This window comes from Stegodyphus dumicola, chromosome 4, assembly GCF_044657685.1.
Source record: "Stegodyphus dumicola isolate Sdum_Otavi_A_Nest chromosome 4, ASM4465768v1".
Classification (NCBI taxonomy): Eukaryota; Metazoa; Arthropoda; class Arachnida; order Araneae; family Eresidae; genus Stegodyphus; species Stegodyphus dumicola.
In genome coordinates, this window is record NC_140771.1 from 216,180,330 (window position 1) to 216,203,840 (window position 23,511).

The following is a 23,511-nucleotide window of genomic DNA, read 5'->3' on the forward strand; positions in this document are numbered from 1 at the left end:
TTACATTAAGTGAGGCTGGAGCTTTCGGTGTAAGCAGCCACATCAGTCGATAACATTCTATACACCTTTGAGGAAAGTGTGCTGCAGGAAATTCAGTGGAACCTGGTAACAAGTATCAGAGCTGTAGAAGAAGACGTGGGTGTATCTCGCTGCAGCTGTTAAACACATATTGTACGAAGACATGCTAAATAATACTCCCTAATACTGGCTTCATTCTTCTGCACCGTCCTCGCCTGAAACGAACCCGCTTTCCACTCTCCAATACGTCTGCGAATATCGCCTGCTAGTGGTGACTGGTCATGGTTTCGGACGCTACTTCTGTGTAAAACTTGTTCATCATGCTCTGATAGACTAACTCGTAAAATTTATGAGCGACCTTTTGGGACATCCTTTATATATATATATATATACTTTCTTAAAAATTCTTAGAAAAATATTCTGAGCCTTATGTACATGAACTTGCTGGTCAGAAGATTAATAATTATCATGGTCATTATAGTGGTTCCCGAGTTTCAAAGTCCTATAATTTTCAGCTAAGGGGAATACTTGGTTTTGATGCTCCCGTTAAGAAGAAAACAGCTCTTAAATTTTTACATGAGCATATTGAGTTAGAAAATTAGATTCTTTTCTATAACCAGAAACATTATGCAGCTCCTCAACTTGCATTTCAGTTGGCGTTCATTATTTATAACAGTGCGAATGCGTGTAATGTGTTAGTTAGTTTCCCTTCGATAACCAGAAACATTTTTTTATTTCCAATGGCAGATTTTGAACAGTTACAGCAAAAATACAAAACAAAGAACATAGACTACAGCAATACAGTGAGAGAAAAAAACAGCTGCAACAGAGTCCAATAATCTAACATATCTCTTGCTCTCAGCAACGCTCGGCGAGAGAAGTCTTGCGCAGAGCAGGACAGTGGGATAGATGTGAGGCATTCATCACCTTTCCAGAGCTGCACAGAGTGCATATCCGAGAAGGAACAATTTTGAATCTATGAAGATGATATTGTAAGCAGTCATGTCCGGTGGCAAGGCGGAATTCAGCGACCCCTCTACGCCTTGGACATTACACAAATTCGGGATAGCATTCTTCCAAGACTTATGAGAAACACGATGATAGAGATCTTCCTGAGCACGTTATTACGTGCTCAGGAAGATCACCAGAAACATTGTGCAGCTAAACTAATATTCTTGCGCACATGATGCAGCAACTATGACTTCCATCTTCAAAAGAGACTTTACAGAAGAACGAATATACAAAGTGTTTATCCATTATTAATGTGCAATATGCCTTTCGAAGGCAATATGATACAGATCTAGATAGCCACCAGAATATTCTGAGAAGATTTCGGCAGTTCACGAGCACTGGTTCCATGTCTAAAGTTAAGAGACCCCGAAAGGACGAGAATGCAAGTAAGTAAAAGTCAGCCTTAATTTTGTTATAAAAACGTGAAAATTATAGTTTAGTTTATCATGTTTCATAACTATTTTCCTCGAATGCTTAGTTTTACATTGGTCTGTTTCTTTTCCAAGATAATATGTGGATATGAAAGTAATTTGAAAGTGAAGGTACGAAGCATGTGTTCAATTTGCTTCTGAGTAATCAGGACAATTAAGGGGATGGAAAATTACTTTTCGAATTCAGCTGCCAAGACTCGCCTTAGGACCAAATGTAGGTCTCACATGGTAACTTTTCTCATTACTTAAAATAGTGAGAAGGAGGATAACGGATAACACGTTTTATAAATTTGATCCAGTAGTTCAGTTTTATAACTTTCAAAATGGGGTTAAATTTCGTATGTTTCCTATTTGTAGCATCAATAAATGCAATTTATTATTTATATTACTATTCCACTTGTCTCACTATTTCTATCAAATTCTGTATCCCCTCCCTACAAAAAACTGCTCTCATTTTTCTACGGGCTGCTCTCATTGGAGGAAACATCTGCTTGGCGGTCATATTTGGAATGGCGAGTTATCACCCTGTAGAGGTGGTAATTAACGCCAAACAAACGGAATCAGCGTTTATTTCATTCGATATTTTTTTAGCTTATAAATGAAAGCTTAGAGGTATTGTGTGGAATATATTTTAAATAACCTACTGATCTTATTAACAGTTTATTTGTATTTGAATTTAAATTTTTAAAAGTACGTAATTGATTTACAAGAAAACAGTGTTTACATCGAGATAGCATATGCACTTTTTCGTCATTTCTGTTAGAAAGAGTCTGTTGTGTAAATTTCCATAGCGCATTAATTTATACAAATAAAGGAATATTAAAAAATTAACCAAAAGAAAACATTCAGTAAACATTTAAGGGAGTCGGATACCTATTCTTTTTACCTAAATTATGAGTAAGTATAACTAAAATTATATTTTATTCCATTATGCGCTATTTCAATTGAAACGCTTTTCGGGATCTTGGATCGTAATCTTGCTACTGGTACCTACTACAAAGAGTACAAACCAGTATATAAAAATAAGAAAAATTAAGATTAACAAAAATAGAGAAAATAAAGGCGTTTAATTTTAATCCGAAGGCGAAAAGACAAGTAATGACAAAGTCATTCAAAAAGTTATAACAAAAATAAATCCGTATAGAGCAGAGGTTATGAAAGCTACGAGCGGGGATAGAACCGGCGACCTAGAAGTCTGAGAATATGTCCCGCGCTTATTACCGCTGAGGTATGGTTTATCCAGGGGATTATGCACACATTTTGGTACACGATGCTCAGATACAAATTGTAAAGGCGATGAACCAAAAGTCGCCAAGCGCTAGACCCTACGTTTCCTGTTTTAACCAATCGGAGCAAAGAGCAGAAGAAACGGTCTATAGGTTTTGTGAATAAGCGTGTGACATTAGTAACTGTTTGAATGAAATTGCTTCTATATTTTAGAATTCGTACAATTTTATTACAATTTAGAAAATATGAGAAGCAATAGCTGAATTTTTGAAATCGAAGCTGTAAATAACTTTCTGAGATGGATTTAGGCTCTTAAATGCAATTGATATTTTTCATAATTTTAAATTCTTCTGCAAAGCATTCAAATATTTAGCAAATAACATAATGCCTCTTTGCCGGTCTTGTGTGTTATTGTACTGCCTCACAAAATGTAATGTGCGCGAAGAAGTGAAGAAGAGGTTCCTCTATAACTTTTTTTTCTTTCTTTTTCGCGGACTTCTCAGCAAATCATTGTGAGCAAAGAATTTCGGACGAGCAGTTGGCCAGCTGATTTGCGAGTGAAGCGGAAACGAAGTGTGATCGTTTCCTTTATGATTAATGCGTGGTGCGATTCAGCTTTATCGTAAAATTTGTATAACTTACAGTATCACATCACAGACAATATGTAACTTGACAGTTATTCGACTGGATGAAGTGTTTCATTAAGATCAGTGAAGAATGAGAGTATATAATGCATGGTTCGAGGCGTTGCTAAATGCCATGCAATGTGCTGTAAAATGACTTCAGTCATAAATATTCGAATTGAGAAATTTACAATGTTTTTAAATTCTGCGCTGTATTGGATGATATTAGTGTCTGTAGTTGTTGGAGTATTAAATCAAGGTAAGTTATTTAACTTGATTTGTTCTTTTTAGATAAATTTTGAGTTTAAAAATGAATTAAACCCATAATTTTTAGGGTTTCCTAATTTCAGAGAACATTTTTTTGGGAAAAAGTAACTGCTAAATTATATCATTCTGTGTAATAAGTTTAACGTTTCTGAAACTTATTTTATCCCGAAGTATTTTTTTAAACATTGTTTAAATTGCTGACATTAACAATGATAGCTTTTTGTAATTTTCTGAACTTAAAAGTATTTTTGACAGAGTATTTATAACTTGTGAAAATCGTTTGTATAAAAAGTGAGAAAATAAGTTCAAACTTTAAAAACTTTTTGTAACTTCTTATTTCAGATGCATACGCAAATTAGTTTTTGTACATTTTATTATGTTTACATTGCAAAATTGAAATGTGTAAAGCTAGGAAAATATGTGATTTTAAAAAAAAAGTACATAGTTTTAAACAGTCTGCTTATGCTGGATTATTTCACCAACAGCTGGTTTTGTAACTTCATTGCACATAAATGTGACTGCATTGTTTTGTAATGCATTTATTCATGCTGATAGCTTAATGTGGTGTTTCAGGGCCACACATATGTAATAAAATGGAAGAATTGCGTATATATGTGCAATTTTTTTGCTAGTTCATGTGTAATAAACGAATTAATTACAAATCAGTTTCAATAACTAATATTTACTCTATTTTTATGCTTTTCTTCTGCATGCTTAATGTCATGTTATGTAGTTCTAATTTTAACTTATGTGCCCTAAATCTCATGTTTAACAAGTTGATTATAATATTATGCTTTTTTTCTTAGTTTTAATTTATATACATGAAATAGCATGTTTAAAAAACTAAATTAGACTTATATATACTTATTATCACACATTTTATATGAACTTTATATGCTTTTTCTCCCTAATGATAACTTTTGTTTAATCATTGTGCTAAAACCATTGCTGGTTAGCTGTTTGGGAGTTTTGCAAGTGAAAAATAAGTAACAGCAAGTAAACAGGTTTTCTTTGGTAGTAAACCGCAAGTGATTTTATATTATTATTGTGTAAAGGAACATTTCACCCATTTTGTATTATCTTTCCAATAACAAACACTGACTTTTAGTGTCTTATTTTGGGGAAAGTGCAGAATCACCCACTGCTTGGCGTGTTTTTAAGAATTGCACAAACTCGGTTTCCATGTACACATCGACCTATTTTCACTTAAAAAAAAAATTGGAGAATTGCATAAATTCGCCATTGTGCAATGCCTTTGTCCATGGACACATCGATGTATTTTCACTTAAAAAGTCAAAGGAAATTGACAAAAATCCAATTCTTCTTACTCTTGTAAAAAGTAGCAAACACAATGTGCCAAGTAAGTGGGCGATTCTGCACTTCACCCGCCTATTTTTTCAGACATGTTAAAGAATGAGTGCTGACATGGTTTTGATGCACTTATGCCATAAACAACAATATATATTAAATTATCACACTTTACAATGAAACATTGACAAGATATCAATCAAAAGGCATGATATACAAGATGGTACTAAAATGTAATGGGAATTGACGCCAAAATAAGCAGATTTTATAATGGAAAGCATATACCGAAAAGCCACTAAAGAGGTGGTAAAGGGTGCTGTTGAAATCGGTAGGTGAAAAAAGGTGATTACTGTTATAAATCATCATTCCCAGAATGGACTTCTAATGGTATACATCACTGTACAAATATAGAGCTGGAAAGAGAGACTGTATTTTATCTGTAGAGCTGCAAATAAAACAGAGAAACTGCTCAAAGAATGATTCCTGAGAAGGCAGTGGTGAATATAAAATGTTTGAGCTTATTAACTGGAAAGAGAGATTTAACATTAGTGCTTCTTATAGGCACTGTATCAGATGAGGTGATCTATTCCTTGGCCTCTGTTGTCACCAGATTTGATATGTATGTATTTTATCTGGGGACATGAGCATGCTTTACGAAAGTCCCATTGAAACTGATACAATTTAATGGTCGAACTCTCACTTGTGGCACTTAAAATGTGCTTAATATGCCAATTTGTGCTCTGCCATTGTGAATTGCATATTACTCGTGCTACTGGTATTTATACTTTCGAGCAGCTATGTAAAATGTTTGTTTCGAGCACCTATGTAAAATGTTAAAATGTTCGAGCAGCTATGTAAAATGTTTGTTTCGAGAACCTATGTAAAATGTTAAAATGTTTGTTTCTTTAACTTGTTTTTCTTCCCTTTTCTATTTTTTGTATATTCCATATGTGTCACCACTTGCTCATGGTATTTTCACACATAAATTTGGTTACAAAATCTGCTGTTTTCATCTCTATATTTTTGCTAGATATTTTAGAATCACTTCTTCTTGTTCTTGAAGCTTGCCTTCCCTTTGGTGCCTTATGCTCCAACTTAGATATAATGTTATTTACATGTTAAACTACAAGGATGCATTCCCTCCAATTCATGGGGAAACGCCAGTCCGTAAACCAAACCCTTACACTAATAGTACTTCAGAATTCTTTAGGATGTATTTGATGAAAAATTTGCATAGGAAATAATATCTCCAAGGTTTCTTATTACAATGATTTAAAAGATCAGCTAAGTGGTCAGTATTGCTAATTTTCATCTTTTTGAGCATAATGTTTTTGGCACTATAGTACTTTCCGTGAGTGCTTGACAGTACAGAACATGCAGTTATAACTGCATGTTCTGTACTGTCACACACAACAGAACATGCAGTGAATAACTGCATGTTCTGTACTGTCACACACACAGAGCATATAACATGAATCACAAAATGGCGAATTCGCTCTTAAGATACCTGTACAACAGTTGGTTCGTGTCCAACATTTGCAATCCTATTTTACCGATTACTACTTCCATTTTCCTATCGATGTTTAATCCTTTACTCCACTTACACTGAACATTGCAGTAGCTGAATCTGCGGCCGGTGTAAGAAGTCCACCAGCTGTCGACTTGCTCTTCCTTAATAGTATTCTCGATGAACCTATACGCATCCTTTCCTGAAAGATTCCCCGAGTTATTCATATTTCTTCTTTTCGCAACTTTATCCGCTCTTTCATTGAATCCTATACCCTTATGGCCAGGAACCCAGATGTCTGTGAGGTGATGGAAAGTCTTAATTTACTCGAAGAGCTTAAGGATGAGAGAGTTGAATCTCCTATGAACACAGCTCAAGCGCTGACTACAGATTTGCTATCTGTAAGGATAACAACCTTTGGCTAATCTTTGGAATATGGTAACAGGTAGTTGGGCGACATTTTGGCAAGGCGATAAAGGTTACTAGCTAGGACTTTAGCAGTGTACATGGATAATGTCAAGAGTGTGCGCAATGCAATTTTTGTGCAATTCTGAGATGTTTTTTTTAGATGAAAATAGGTCGACATGTACATGGATACCGTGTATGTGCAATTCTTAAAAATGTGACAAACAGTGGGCGATTCTGCACTTTCTCCCAATTTCGCACCTAATCTTCGTCATGATTAAGCACTTTTGTTCCATAAAAGTTTTAGCATAAGCGTAATTCGGCTAGCAGATTGTTGAGAAAAAATATTGAGTTAAAAAAAAAAAAATACCTTTACTTCGTGAAAACAAAATGGCATCCCCCAAAAAAACTAGCATGTTGCTGTAGCAGGGTTGGTCGCCAAAAAATCGCAAAGTTACGAGAATCCAAAGATTAACCAACCTTTTCATTAGGATTCAGTTTCTCAAGAAGCTTACAAAGGGCTCAAGCCTCAGCTGAAAAGATGGAGCTTCTATTGTATATGCAGTGACTGACAATCACCGTGGTTCGATCTACAGCCGCAATACCAACTCATGTATCAGACTTGGAAGTGTCTGTAGCATAGGTCTTAAAACCTTGATTCACGTAATCATTAATAATGCAGCGGGAAAATTGCTGTATCTCCACATCTGAGAGATTTTTGTTCTGGAACTCTTACTCATTTATTTTGAAACAACACTTAACTTCTTCAGAAAAATCTAGCTCATTGTTAAAAGTAATACGCTTACTGAAATCTAGCTCGAGATTGCTTAGCTTGTCTTTAACACACTGGCTAATGGCCTTACATATTTTGCTCCACTTGTACTTGCATCTTTGCAAAAAATTTTTCAGACTTTCCGCAATGGGAGAGGCTGCTGACAGAGCAATATTCTTTATTAGGAACTTAATTGCAGTGATGCATCTTCTCGTATCTAAGGTGAAAACCCCTGCTTCAACATATCACAACGGCAGAGGGGTGCTGATAGGCACCCCTATAGCCAGTCTTAAGGTGTGATTATAAACAATTTCAAGCTTTTTCTTATTTTGTTGAAAGGTAGACATGAGGAGACAGCTGCCGTATTCTATTCCTTCTCTTATTGTAGCATTTGCAATATTAACGAGATCCACTTTTCTGGCACCTCACCTGGGGCTCGCGATGAATTTAAATGCATTCATCATTCTTTCCAGTTTCAGTACTATTTTATTTACATGGATATTCCAGCTCAGTTTACTATCGAACCACATGCCCAGAATTTTAATGTGATCTTCTGTAGGGATGCTAACACCATCAAGCTTCAGAAGATTCTCTTCACTACTCTTTGTCCCACTGAAAATAATCGATTTACTTTTCTCTGGGGAAATGCATAAGTTCCACTCTTTAGCCCATCTATGCACTTTAAACTGCACACAGCAAATTACTGACTACCCTGGGGACCGAGACATCTGCACTGTAGAGGAATATGTCGTCTGCATACACGTAGCAGTCGACATTAGATGGGATAATTTCATAGATATCGTGCATGAAGATTGTGAAGAAAATAGGAGACAAAATGCAGCCCTGAAGAACAGGGCTGGTAAGCTCATAGCGTCTTGAAAAGACCCCTCTCCACTTTACTCTGATTGTTCTCTGGTTCAAGAAATTAGCAATCCACAGGATACTATTCCCTTTAACACCGAATTGCATGATTTTATAGAGCAGGCCATCATGCCAAACTGAATCAAATGCAGCTTTGAGATCAAGGGCCACCAGCTGAACAATTTTCCTTTGCTTCCTGTGGTACAGGATGCTACTGAACAATTTATTAAGCAGGACCAGGCAACTTCTATTCGGAAAAAAGCCATAATGCATATATGAGAGTCTTTTACTTTGCTGGATCCTCGGAAGTAATCTATCGAGAATTATCCTTTCCATTACTTTGGCAAGAATTTGCGTTAAAGAAATTGGTCTGTAACTGGAAACCAGTGCACTGTTGCTCCTGAGTTTCAAAAAAGGAATAACAATAGCTTCTTTCCAGTTCTCAGGGATCAGACCCGAATTCCATGAATTGTTACAGGCCTCAAGGAGCGCTTGCAATCATCAGCTAAAACTGTAATAGCATATCCTGTCCCGGAGCAGAGTTTTTGAGGCTCCTGATAGCTTTATCGAGTTCTGATCCAGAGAAGGGGTTATTAATACGGCTACTCTCTTCGTCACTAAAACCCAGGGGAATGAATTTTTGAATAGTGAATCTTGAATAGTACTTAGCAAACACTACGCTCTGCTCTTCAGCTGACCAGGTATGGCGATTCTGGTACTTTAAGATATTGTTCGAGAACTGGACCTGACTTTTTTTATTTTGAATATTTTTAACTATCCTAAATAAATTGCCATACTTTCTGTTATGACTGCAAATTTTTTCCCAATACAGCCTTCTCTTGACTTTAATGACCCTCTTTAAGGTAAGCATTCCATTTCTTGTAAGAGATCCAGTAACCTCTTGAAAGATGAGCTTTAGCGAGTCTAAGACATTTCCTTTTCTGGCCAAGAATGAAGTTACATTCTGTGTCCCATCACGGGCTGTTTTTGCGTTGAATCACAATTTTTTTTTAGGTTCTCTCTTTTCGTGGCACTCAAAATGCAGTTGATATTTTCCAGGTTTCTTTCTTCTGAGTGCAAAGCCCTGATTCTGTTACTGTTTTCTGTAGCGAACTTTTTCCAGTCACAGTGAGCAATTATTCTCCGATTGCCAGCAGCAGAGGTGTTGTTATCATTTATGAACTTAATTTTTATAGGGTAGTGGTCACTGCTAAAGGGATCAGGAGAAACTTTCCATTTCAATTGACCATAAAGCTTGGCTGAGCACAAAGCGATGTCAATGCAGGATTCGTTTCCTCCGGGACTTACATGGGTGGGCTATCCTGTGTTTAAAATGCTAAGGTTGTTGTTCTACCAAAAGTGCTCTGCCCCCTGCTGACAGCCTGCTTGACCCCCAAGCCGGGTTGTGACAGTTGAAGTCTCCTAAGATAATAAACTTGCCGGGCAATGTAGCCAGAACTTTATCTCACTCTTTCACCCTGAATTGGCCATTTGGAAGGTAGACGTTGATCACTGAAATATCGGAACTATTTGCACGAAGATCAAATTGCCTTCTTTGATGTATTTGGGACAATTCTTCGAGGATGCTTCATGTGAGTTGCTGCATAACGCACATTTGATCTGCACACTCTGGCATTGTGTCCTGGTGCAATTTGCTACATCTTACTAATCCTGTACGGTTTTTAATTCCGTGACCAAACCTCAGACATTGAGGACATTGCCTTGGATTATTGTAGAACCTTGTGATCTTATGTCTTGTCAGCCATACTTTTACATGTTCTGGCAAGTTGTAACCTGCAATAGTAACGAGTACTCTTTCTGAGGGTTTCTTGTTACTGTCTGAACTTTTGGCCATAAATCTTCTTAAATTTAATACTTCAATATCGTTATTATGATTCAGCTCATTAGCTAGCTTCGAGAGCTCGATTTCTACTGGAATGGCCGATAGAAGAAATTTGCTTGTCAGTTCAGTCATGGCAAGCATAGGGGAGACCTTTACGTTATGCAATTTAGATATGTTTAATATTTGCCACGCACATTCTGCCATTGAGGTATTTATCAGAAGCTTTCCATCTCTTATAATTTTAATGAAGTCAATATTTTTAACTAAAGCCACTTTGCTAGATATTTCATCTTTCAAAATTTTAGGATTGTTTACGTTAATATTTTTCTCTATACCTTTAAGAAAGATGGAGTAATTTCTTACTCCTTTTTCATGACAAATTTTTAATAGACATTCCTATGATATGGGTGGTTTATACTGAAAGTCCGGGCTAGACCCGTTCACAGAGCTCCACTCCATCTTTCTTCATCACAATTTGCGTCTCCGCACAAAATAAAAGGAAAATTCTCCTACCTGTATCTTCTTTGTAAACACCAAACCAGGAGAACAAAATAATCTGTTTTTAGCTTTACTTAAAGCGCAAACTAATCACCACAGTACAAGAAGAAACCCCACACTTTAACACGTAGCACTTTGCCGAAGTAAACAAACGCGAGTCAAAGCAGAATCTCTTTGCATAAAAAATGATTGTTGTTTAGTGAGTTTTCTTTTTATGGTAATGCAGTTAGCATAGATATATATACAATTTTTGTATTGAACTTTATTTAAAAATATTATTAAAATATGTTTATCATATGCCATATCGCACAGAAAAGTATACAAAATTCTCAGAATAATTTCTGAATGAGTGATCGTTATTGAGCACTGCCTGAAGATAAACAGCAGAAATAGCATTTTTATAAGAATCGTTGATTGATGCTGTTTCCTGTTATCTTGTCATGTCACCAATGGTAGTGTTGTAGTTTCTGTAATTAGCTCTGATTTTTCACTTGAGCAGTTTTCTTTCTTTTCTGTTGAAAGAAGTTTTGTTAGCTCTACGTTTTGGTAATTTTGAGTTCTAGATACTTATTTAATTTTATTTTATAGTTTATATTTTCTTAATTAGAGATATAATAGTATTATTATTTTTTTTAGTGATTTATAATTATTTTGCAAGTGGGTCGGAGAAGGCTGACCATTTCTAAAGCATTGAAAGTGCTAAATGAATTGCCTACAAATAGTGGATCCGATACGAATCCCGGTACATTTGCAAAACATGAAATGTTTGGTTGTGCTTTTTCAAAGATTGTGTCACTTGCCTCAGAAAGTACCACCATGAAAATATATAGACAAAAGTGTAACTAATTAACTATCATTTAGTCAAGTCATTTTTTTTCCCCATTTATATGCATGTAATCATCATATAACTAAGACGACCTTTTTTTTCTGGGGTGTAGAGTAGCAGGCCTCCCTGTGGTTCACCCTGGGTAATGCTAAATCTGCAGTGGTAATCAGAATGTAGTGTTTTTAATTGCAGATATATCATTTACTCTATTACATGCTTACCGGCAAAGCTCGCTTCAGCACTCTTTTCGAAGCTTTCTTCATTCGGTGAGGCTGCTTTGGTAAACCCACAGAATTAAAATGGTGTGTGCTATCTTTACAAAATTGTACCTGTGTACTCTTCTAGGCCTGATTAAACTGCCTACCATTTTCTTTTCTTTTCTTTTTTTTTGTTGAAATTCCAACTTAAAAAAGTAGCGTGCCTGAATGGGTTAATCGGTTAATCTTTGGAATATGGTAATAGGTAGTTTCGCAACATTTTGGTAAGGCGATAAAGGTTACTAGCTAGGACTTTAACAATAATCTGAGAAGTACACAGTTCCAATCACAGATTATTTTGTCTCGGAGAAATGAGAGATCATGAGACATGTTATGTGACATTTATGGACGAATCAGAGTTCTTTAATCCAAAAAAGGGAGAAATTTTCAAAAATATCTGCAGTACTTCATACCATTTTGTATGTTCAGCTTCATTCCATCTTGTGTGAAACAGTGTTACCTAATATTTGGATCCCATGGCCCTCTCTAAAGTAAATTCCAAACTTTTATTGCATTTGTGTGATCATCCAAAAGAGTTGCTTGAATGGTGTATGAGTGTATGGAGTATGCTAAGTTAGTATTTTTAATCATTTGAAGAGATTATATTTATACATTGTTCTAAATATAAGCAATAAATAAATTAATATGCTATTCCTGCTTTTTCGTTTTTCAGATTTATGAGAAAAATTATTTACATGTTTGATATATAAATTTGCCTTGTAAAAACAAATTTATATGCACGTTTGTTTCACTACTTTCCGGAAAATTCCATTCGTGATTTTAGTAATAAGTACTTAGAAACAATTTCGGCACCTAATCTTCATCATGATTAAGTACTTTTGTTCCATAAAAATTCTAGCATAAGCGTAATTCGGCTAGCAGATTGTTGGAAAAAATATTGAGTAAAACAAAAAAATGCCTTTACTTCGTGAAAACAAAATTGAACCCCCCTCCCCCCCAAAAAACACCAGGTCGCTGTAGCAGGGTTGTTCGCTAAATTTTCACCAAAAAATCGCCAAGTTACCATAATCCGAAGATTCACTGGTTAATCTGCGTGGTAGTTCTCAATCCACAGTCTGCCTTTCTTCAGGTTTGCAATAATATGCTGACTTGTTGCAAGCCAACATACAGTAATTATAATAAATAACCAGTTGAATGAAAAGGAAATCTTGATGTCTATTTCTGCTTTAAAATTATTATAATTTATGTAATTGTTTTAGAATGAAATATAGCTGTAGTATTGTTGAAGGTGCTGCTGCTAATCATCTATCAAATAACAAGATTCATAATGTCGTTTAAAAAGTACTGGAACATAACAATAAAAAGCAAACCTATTTTCTATGCACATCTTCAGACTTTCAGGCTACTTTCTGAGCTAGATATATATATATATATATATATAGGAAATTTTTTAAGTAAAGTCTGAGTATTATTTAGTCTTTTCTGTTTTGCCCGTGCATGTGATAAAGTTGCCAGTAATGGTACAACCAATGCCAAACGAAATATCCTCGCTGGTAACCTTTTACTTTAACTTTCGCATTTTCAAATCAAGTCGCAGCCATTTCTTATCAGATTGATTCTTTCAATACTGGCATACAATTACATAGAATTTTTATCAGATAGTTCAATTTTATGTCCTAAGGCCATTCAAGGGCAGTAATTAAGTCAATTAGGATGCAATCACACCGTTCACCCGATGGCAAAAATATAGAAAAGGCAAAGGGTAAATTCATCGATTTTAATGAGAATACACTAGCGAAGTAAAGCACTGCGGTTTTAACTTCTGAGTAAGCTATTTGTACCAATTGAAATAGTTCTTGCATTTAAACTTGTATTCCAAATTAAGATTTCACTTGAAATTAGTGTAGATAATTACTGCGAGAATTAGATTTTTGTAGCGTAGTTTTGTGAGATAATATCACTTGGGATCACGTGATATGAACCGGCGAATCAGGATGTTGTACGATGAAAGCATAGTAAATTCTTAAATTAATGTCTTTTACAAATTTATTGGCTTTTTTACAAAATTTTAAACGACATTAAAATGTTTATACCTTCAAAATAAAAAATTCTTAGAACTAACATTTTTCAACACTTTTTATCTGTATACTGTGTGTTTTTGCCAGTAAAGTCTACTTGGTGAGATTTGCGTTAGCAAAACGGAAAAGTACCGAAATTTCATATATGCTTGAGAATGAGTGCATATGGAGGCTTCTATCAGATTTTGTACAGAATCTGACATCACTTGCATTTATGGCATCAGTCCATATGCTTTGTAGTGTAAATTTAAAATGTTTAGGAAAATTAATCTCACTGATACAGTTAATTGGTTCTTAACAGCAAAAATATGAAAATTTTACTTAGTCATTGACATTAGGTGTGGTCAGGCATGTGACGTGTACAGTGAAGAAGCACTTAGTGACAGAAAAGTGTGAAAACGAGGAGATTATTCAAGAAAGGTTGGAATACTTATGGAGAAGTGAATAACTGGCTATTTACACAGGTTGTAGAATTCTGTGAGGAGGGTATCAAAAAATACATTCATTACAATAGTACAAGTAAATTATGTTAAAAAAATTATAATTCAGAAAATAAATATCTTTTTAAAAATTTTTACTTGTATTGTTTTTATTGCAATATTTTTACGTGAAAAATTACTGAAAAAATAAATTCTAAAAATTACTAAAAATAAATTCTAAATATTACTAAAAATAAATTCTAATATATTAGCTTTGATTGCATTTGTTTTCATTGTATAGTTTTAGTTGAGCAGTTTCAGTTAATATAAGTATTTCTAAGTTTCTATCTGTATAGTTTTTTGAAATAAAGTTATTTGTTTTTCCTGTAATTTTAATAAATTAAGATCTAAACTGGTATTTAAATTTGAATAATAAGTGCAGAATTGCCCACTTATATGGCATGTATTGATGTGTTCATGGACAAAGGAGTGTGCAATGCCTAGTCTGATGTTTTTTAAAGTGAAAATAGATTGAAGTGTACATGGATAGAGTTTGGGAAATTCTTTGACTTGTTATTTTCAAGTTGATGTAGAATCACCCACTTATATGATGCGTGTTGATGTGTACATGGAGAAAATCAAGGGAGTGTGCAGTGCCAAGTTTTTGCAGTTTTCTGATGTTTTTCTTGAGTGAAAATAGGTCGATGTGTAGTATTTGACTTTTTATTTTCAAGTTGGCGATTTTGAGAAATGTGCTAAGCAGTGCTAACAAAAATGAAAACTTGTACTTGTTATGGGTCAAATAAGCTGTTTTGTGGAATATCAAATACTGAACAGGCTTTCTAGCAGAAGTTCCTTGGCATAATGAGATTGATTGTAAAGTAATGAATGAGTCAGGTTTTAAAGATTGTTACAAGTAAAAACTTTTATAATGCATGAATATTCATCTACCAATTTGAAAAGTAAAATAGTTCTTTTTAATTGTTTTATAATATTACATAAGCAAAGCTGATCCAGAATATTTTTCTTCATGAGGCCTTTTTTCCATGCTCATCCACTTAGAACATTTTGCATAATGTTCTCGAAAGTTCATTTTGCGAGATAAATTAAATAATTCTTCATAAAATAACTGAATAACAGTTATCACCTAAAAACTGATTGTGTTATAAAATGATGAATGTTGGAAGTTAATGTAATTTTTATAATGTGATAGCATGTTTATCAGTTTAATTATATTTTTAATTTCCAGAAATTCCAAAGTTGAATCCATTATCTATACCAAGTCATTTAACTATTGAATCAAGAGCAAAGTTACTATGTGTTGCCTCTACTGGAGATCAACCTATTGATTTCCAGTGGAAGAAAGATGGACTACCTGTTTCATCTGGAAGAATTGAACAATTAGATGAATGGACATCATCCCTCACAATCAACCCTTTAGGTTTAGAGCACATAGGAAATTATACTTGTATAGCTACCAATAGTGCAGGAACAGATCGTGTTACTGCATCAATATTTGTTACAGGTAATCTTTTTTATGTGATAAATGCCAAAAGTTCATTTCTCATGTCCACTATTTGACATATTTTTCCTTTCTTGCTGGTACTTAGCATTTTGATTAATAATTTAATTTTGATATTATGTAAACATGATTATAAAAAATATAATACAATTAGTTGATTCTTGAACAGTGCAAGAATTAATGTTTCATTTTTCTTGAACTTCTAGAAATATGCTCAGATCTTGGGATATCTCTCATACTTACCTGTTTATCTTCAAATGATTATGCTGAAAATCTTATATTGACAAATGTATAGAATGTTCATTTAGCTTACAACACCTAAAAATCAATCTAAAAAGCTAACAAAAATGTTAAAATGTCACCAGAGGTTTATGTGACAGTCACTTTAATAAGGAAATGCTTTACAAACTGCCACAGATCTACAAAAAAACTTTCAGTGTATTATTGAATAAAAGCATTTATATATGGCAGTTTAACTTATTGGGAGAAATATATATTTTGAAAAATTTATCTTAATGATTAATTAAAATAGAGTATTCTTCTGTTGAAAAGTATTTGAAGACATGTCTGTCATTTATAAGAAGGACTAAATTCCTTTAAAAACGTCTTAAAAAATCTAAATAATTTTTATTAATTTATTTATTTAGAATTAGGAAGTTGTAGCTATAACTATACAAAAATGTTTTATTTATGTTTGCTTCCTGTTTGTGTTTGAGTTACATTGTAAAAGTCAAAACTTTTTTTCTTTTCACTTTTACATTACTATTCTTCTGAAGAAATTCTATAATACAAAAAGCATGTCTGTTTCAATTTTTTCCCCATAAAGTTGTGTATTACAAAAAAAAAAAAAAAAAATTCTTAATCTGAATCTTATATTTTTCTCCTTTATGGTGTTCGAGATTTTCTAATAAGTATTTTCAGATGGACTGCTTTGATCTATAATTTCTATTTCATGTATTTTAAAAAAGGCTTTTGTATTAGATAGTAATTAATGGATTGAAAGCTATTCTGTATGAATAACATTAGCGTGTTCAAAACAACTTATTTGTAAAACGTGCAAAGAAATTGTTTTCATATTTTTGTAAAGAAATGTTTATTTTAAGGTATTTTTTAATACACCCATGCATACATTTCACTATAAATAACTTCATTATTCAGCAACAATACCGTTTAGATTAGTCACAGCTAAGTTATTTGCAGTTTGAATTTAAAATAAATAAGGATTTTATCCACTTCTTTTAACCCAGGAGGATGCACTCTCATATCTGTTACACAAGTGCACATGCTGAGTCCAAAAGACCCAATTTATGTTATTTGAAGAAAATATTGTAAATCTTCAGAAAAAGTGTTGCATCTATGCCAATAATAAATTTTATGATCAAATTTAAAAACTAGGCAAATTAAAATTTTTAATTTCTTCAAATGCTTTAATGAAATACAATTTCTTAAGGGAATAGAAAATCATATTATATATTAGTGTAGACAAAAAAAAAAAAAAAAAAAAAAAAAAAAAAAAATACCTTTACTCTGTATTGATTCTAATTTTCTTTATAAGCACTATAGACACTGAGAACAAATGAAACAACAAATGTCAGCAGCACATTGAAGAAAGTGTTTTTGTGTGTTCCAAATACAAATATTTTTTACATTTGATGAAGCATGTTTCATTTTTCAGCAATTTTTCACTGGGCAAACACTGAATCTTTTTAGTCCAAAGGGATTTCAGTCCCGAAGGACTATTGCTTTCGTTTTGGCATTTTGCGTCGGACTCATAAACGTCGGTTCACTTTTCAAACTGTTGCCACAAAATGTTAGAGTCCTGCATTATATTTGAAGAAATTAAATAATGAAAAATCTGCATAAATGATTGTCTATTTCTCGCATTGTGATAAAACAATGGTACATAGAGCCATCGAATTTTGAATGACGAAATCCTACTGCGAATATGGGCATCTGAAATCCCAAATTTGGAATTTGTTTTATTATAGATTTTATATTTTGTAAAACTTTAACGAATTTTTGATTTACAAACTCAATGCTTTAAAAGCGAGAAATGGCAACGTTATATAAAAAAAAAATACTTTTATCTCCAGCTCGCGAGACTGTGTATATCGGAAATTCTAAAGATATGCTTAATTTAACATTATTTTGCAATATTGCTCTTGAACTGAATTTTATGGTTTAAGTGCAAAGAACATGATATTTAATAAATAAAGGTAACACTCAAAACGTTAAAAAAACGCCCCTTTGGACGTAATTTAAAATCTGAAAAATTTCAGATTTTTTTTTTTTTTTTCTTAAATTTTTGTTTCCGATAATTTTTTCAGTAAAACAATTTATGTCATGCTCTCTTTCGTTTTCAGAATCTATATCAATATCTGAATCAATATCAGGTGAACTAAAAATTCATGATCACTTCCATCCTCATTTTCTTCAATATATTCTTCACCAGTTGATACATCTAATAACTTTTGCAAAATTTCTTTCTTGTAAGATAAATTATGTGACATATTTGCCGTTTTCTGTACTATTACAAATCAAGTATGTAACAGTAACATGAATATGCATGCTTTGTCTAAAAGACCTGATGCAATCAAAATCAAGATTCCAAATCAAAACCCTAGTGAAAAAACTTTGGAAGCATAAAGAGGTCAACCTAAGACATGACTACACTGGACCTTAACAACTTGAGTGAAATAGGCATGCTTTAAGTAAGGTTTTTGTTTAATAGCGCGGGTCTATTGGACCCAGTGCACTCGCTCGCGGGTTAATAAAAATTTGTGTTCTGTGTTAAATAAAGTTTTTCTTTGGATGTTTTTAGGTGCCATTTTTAAAACATGCTTTTCAAGTGGAAAATTTAACATTTCAAAGAATGTGCTTCATAAGTGAAGATAGAAGAAAGTGGAAGCGTCTTCCACTTTTTCAAATTTCTCAATGTCTTAAAAGAATTAGAAAAGATGAATAAGTCATCCTCTTTTTCCTGTTCTAAGCAATCCATCCTGTTTCATGTTACAAATTGTAAAAGAAAATGGACCAAAACTTAGCAACCTTTTCTACTGCATTAAATAACTAATTCACCTAGGTATCTTGCTAGCCATTATGATGATAGCAGGTGGTTTCTGTACTCAGTCAGGAGGCATTGACAGCAATAGAAAAAAGTGTTAGTACTTTGACTTCCATTTCTAGTTCAAATTGGGGAAGTATGTGCATTCCATAAGAATTAAAAAAAAAGTATTAAAAAGTATCTGTTTCGATATAATGGAAAGTTTCTTGAAAGATATGTGCAGATTTTTTAATTGGGCAAATAATTTATTTCAAGGTAATATATTTTGTGTGAGGAAATTTATCATTATTAGAATAAAAAAAAATACTTATGACTTTAAGAAATAAACTTCTTAAACAGGCTTTGCTGCATTACTTTTTCAAGTGTTGTATGTAGTTTTAACATATGTATTTTCATTTGCTTATTTCGTATGTCATGCCGATAGCTGTTCCTTATTTCTCTGCTAGTATAAGAGAAGTGATTTTAAGCTGTCATAAAGAGATGTAGAATTATTTCACTCATCATTGGTTGCTTATTTCGGAGCACTTTTCTGTTATGATTTTGTAATATCTTACAATATTTACATTCTTTCCACAGGTATTTTCTGTCTTTCAAAATGTAAAATTACCAAAGAAGAGGCAATTAGTTTTTTAAGCCCTGTATATAGTTATAATTCACTGAATATTAATTTCCAAACCATATTTAGTCCAAAGGGGATTTGTCTCTGAAGGACTATTGTTTTCGTTTTGCGATTTTTCATTGAATCACTATAAATGGTGAATCACTTTTCAAACTGTTTCCATCAAATATTAGAGTCCTGCATTATATTTGAAGAAATTAAATAATGGAAAATCTGCATAAATGTATGTATATTTCTCTCATTGTGATAAAACAATGGTACATAGAGCCATTGAATTTTGAATGACATAATCCTCCTACGAATATGGGTATGTGGAAGACCAAATTTGAAATTTGTTTTACTATCAATTTCATGTTTTGTAAAACTTTAACGAATTTTTGAGTAACAAACTCAACGATTTAAAAGCGAGCAATGGCAACACTCTGTGGGGTGGGGGACCTTTTTATCTCCAGCACGCGGAACTGTGTATCGGAAATTCTAAAGATATGCTCATTTTGAAATTATTTTTGAGACATTGCACTTGAACTAAACTTTATGGTTTAAGTTGGGGGGGGGGGAGGGAAATTGCCGCTTTGGACTTAATTTAAAATCTGAAACTTTCAATTTTTTTCCCTTATGTAATCTATATATAGTGATGGTTGTTCCTCATCTATCTGTTATTTTAAATAAAATTCCTATTCTTGTGGAAAATTCTGGAAAGTCAAGGAAACGAAAAATGGTTAGAAAAAGTAATTACAACAGTCTAACCTTTTTTCAAAAAGATTAGAGAAAATTGAGACTTTTTCCAAGAAGCAATTAAGAAAATACAGATCAACCTTCACAGATACAGATCAACTCACAGATAATAAAAAAAGCCACATTTAAATACATAACAATCTGGCTTTTGCAGGAAAGAGAAAGTGTAATTCACTCATATTAGTTTAGTTTGATATTGGAAATTTTAATTATATCACTGAGAATTATTTACTTATCATACAAAATATACAAAAGTTGCCACCTTTTGAAGAGACCGAATAAAGAGTTACTCTTTGTTTCTGAAGAAAATATTTTATATATTTCATATCTGATATAATTTTATCAATAAATAGCTATTTTTTCTGCCCGTTAGTGAAATATTCTCAGTCCTGGATCTGGAGGGGGGGCAAGACAGGGAACCTACTGAGAGCAGTAACTTCTGTAGGTGGCAAATTCAAGTGTGGCAGTGGATTGTATTTAGAATGTTGTCTAATTATACTGCAACAACAGTCTTATTTTGCCACAACATTAATAAATCCAACATTAAGTTACATAATTAATAACATTAAGTCCAAGTTTAAAAGTCTCTTTTTAAGAAGCTTTATAATTAAATACTAAGGTTTCTTTTAAGCAAACAAAGAGTTAAAAGAAAGTTAAGTGCAGCAAGATCAGATAACATCAGAGACAGGACAATAGTGGGACTCCTGGAAAATGGAGAAGCATAGTGACTATTTTATAAGACCCCCCTTCCCAATAAAAATTAACCTTGACTATCCTGAACCAAAGAAATAATTCTAATTAACATACATTGAGCATATACAACTTGCAAAAGCAGGGACTCCTGTTCTGGTTGACCTTTGGGTCTGCCATACTGGGATATAATTATCCAAGCTTCAGAGACTTCCTCAATGGCGGTGCAGATCTCACGGTCCCTGCACGGCTTTATACATAACCTTGAACAAGGTAGAAGAACGCTTAGTACATGTGATTTGAACACTGGAACATCTTTGCCTCCGGGCAACATACGGACAATTTGGTGCCTTGTCCGCTCTGTTAATTCCCTGACACTTGGGCTCTGAGGGCCAAACCCCCATCGAAAAGGCCAGAGCACTACCATCTAGCTCAACACGACAGTACCAGTATGGTCCCAGCCAAGCCTGAACCTGCCTTAGAATGAACTAGGGTTCTAGTTCTGTGAAGTCAAATTATATACCCCGTGGTTGAGACTGCATAAGTAAAGATCCTAGCCAGTACTTCCCAGGTATTCCTGAGTCAATTCCCGAGGGGGGGGGTTAAGCATATAAAACAGACTGTCAACATGGACTATGGCATCTAGATTTTTTTTTTTCCTGCAGCCAGTTGGCAACTTAAGCTTGCCTTTGACATTATTTGAAATGGTAGTACACATTTTGTCTTTTTAAAGCTATATTTATCATTTTTGTTTTTTTAGTTCTGTAGTTTCTTTTTTTTTTTTTTTTTTTTTTTTCTCATTTTAAGTATGCCTGCTTTCAGTAGTTCATACTACATTTAGTGAGATGCAAACGTTTAGTTAGCAAACGCATCCGTGGATACAGCTCTAGGACAGTCGAGTGTAAGTATGTCAGTTTTTAGTTGTTTTTATTAAAGCAACTGAAAATGTATTTCATATAGTGGAATAGAAATCACGAGCGTGCTTAGGAAAAAAACTCTCCAGAGCGGAATATCGAAAAAGCGCTAAAGATAGGGCCAAACAGGGAAACAGATTGCAGCTAAAATTAAGCTGAGATTCTAGAGGATATTAGTAATTTTTGCAATTGGTGTGACTGAGTTGAAGAATCTTAATCTATCATCTCCCGGCAGTCTACAAGTCAGCATTAGAGAAAACAAGCTTCTTCATCAACCTCAAGAAAACAAGCTTCTTCATCAACCTCAAACAGCTGAAGGACTTTAAGCCAGGATGTAAAGTATCTCCTCATTTAGTTGGAGTTGCGCAGCATTAAGATGAACACTTAAAAACTTTAGATTTGTAGGACACAGGCAGTTCGCCAATCACAGAAAAAATGAACAATCAGTAACAATTTTAAGCAGTCAAGCTATATTATTAGCTGGAAATTATCCAGAAAATGTAGACCTTAGGCCCACTGAGCATGATGCCAGATATTTGATATCTTCTGTATGGTACAGAACATTGCCAAATAATGAAAAGATTAAAATATCTTGGTTTATATATTCTAAAACTAAAAAATGAATTTTTTGCACATCTTGCAAGATTTACCAGAAATATGCTTCTGCCACTGCATCAGCATTGTGTACTACAGGATTCATTAATTAGAAAAAAAGCTTCAGAAAAATTAACACAGCATGAAGGATTTGAAATCCCCAGAGAGTGAGTGATTAAGTGGAAAATTCAAGTACAGTAAATGAAATCATGCCAAGGCATTGTTTATTCACATTGAACAACTAATTTGTCAGAGAAATAAAAGTGGAGAAAGATCTTGTGCATGACATGAATACTTTAGGGTCTATTGCTGATAATGCAATTCTTTTAAATGTCCTTGTATTTGTATTGTATTTTTTTAGTTATTTTACATGGATTATAACAGTAATCTATTTTTTTCTTCAGTTTTTTTAGAAGGATGATTAAATTTTACAGCATGTTTCCTCTTGTATGATGTTATGTAATAAATATTAACTGTTGAAGTTTATAATATCAGAATATAAAGGTGTGGTCATTAAGAATGGTCCCATTCTTTTTTCTAATATCCATATAGTTTTTGGAAAGGGGTATATAAATGTGAATACCTTTTTCAATGCATTTATTTACTTAAACAAATAATATGCTTGCAGCCCCACCTCAGTGGATTGAAGAACCAACAAATCTGAAAGTTCACTTGGGAGAAAAAGCTATTTTTCATTGTGTTGCCAAAGGCTCTCCCCAAGTGAAAATAACATGGAAAAAAAAATCTGGTAATTTCTTTTATTAACATATCATATGTAATTTTATCTTTTCCGATGTTTTTCTGTATTAAAAGAAGAAAAATTTTGTACTTGTGTTTGTTATCTGGCCACAGTTTCAAAATTAGTATGGTGTGCAGTTTTTCACAGGAAAAGAATTATTTTGTTATGCAATACAGAAGCTTGCTAATCTGTTTTGGGTTATGGCATCACAAGTAACTTTTGGTTGATTGTTTTGTGATAACTATAAAGATAATTATTTGTTCGTGAGTAACAACATTTTTTAGTTGGCAATAGGTATGTTTTTTTTTTTTTTTCCCCATTT

The 23,511-nt window shown here is 33.4% G+C and overlaps 1 protein-coding gene across 2 annotated transcripts in view; it reads left to right on the forward strand.

The window, feature by feature from the left end:
- The first annotated feature begins 3,190 nt into the window (after nucleotides 1–3,190).
- Nucleotides 3,191–23,511, forward strand: part of LOC118182829 (cell adhesion molecule Dscam1-like) — a 71,359-nt gene continuing 51,038 nt past the window's right edge. For both annotated transcript variants that reach the window (XM_035352223.2, XM_035352224.2), the window contains exons 1-3: nucleotides 3,191–3,569; nucleotides 15,562–15,837; nucleotides 23,079–23,198. In XM_035352223.2, the coding sequence (XP_035208114.2) occupies nucleotides 3,422–3,569; nucleotides 15,562–15,837; nucleotides 23,079–23,198 (544 nt within the window). In that variant the 5' untranslated portion in view covers nucleotides 3,191–3,421. The remainder of the gene's footprint in view (nucleotides 3,570–15,561; nucleotides 15,838–23,078; nucleotides 23,199–23,511) is intronic.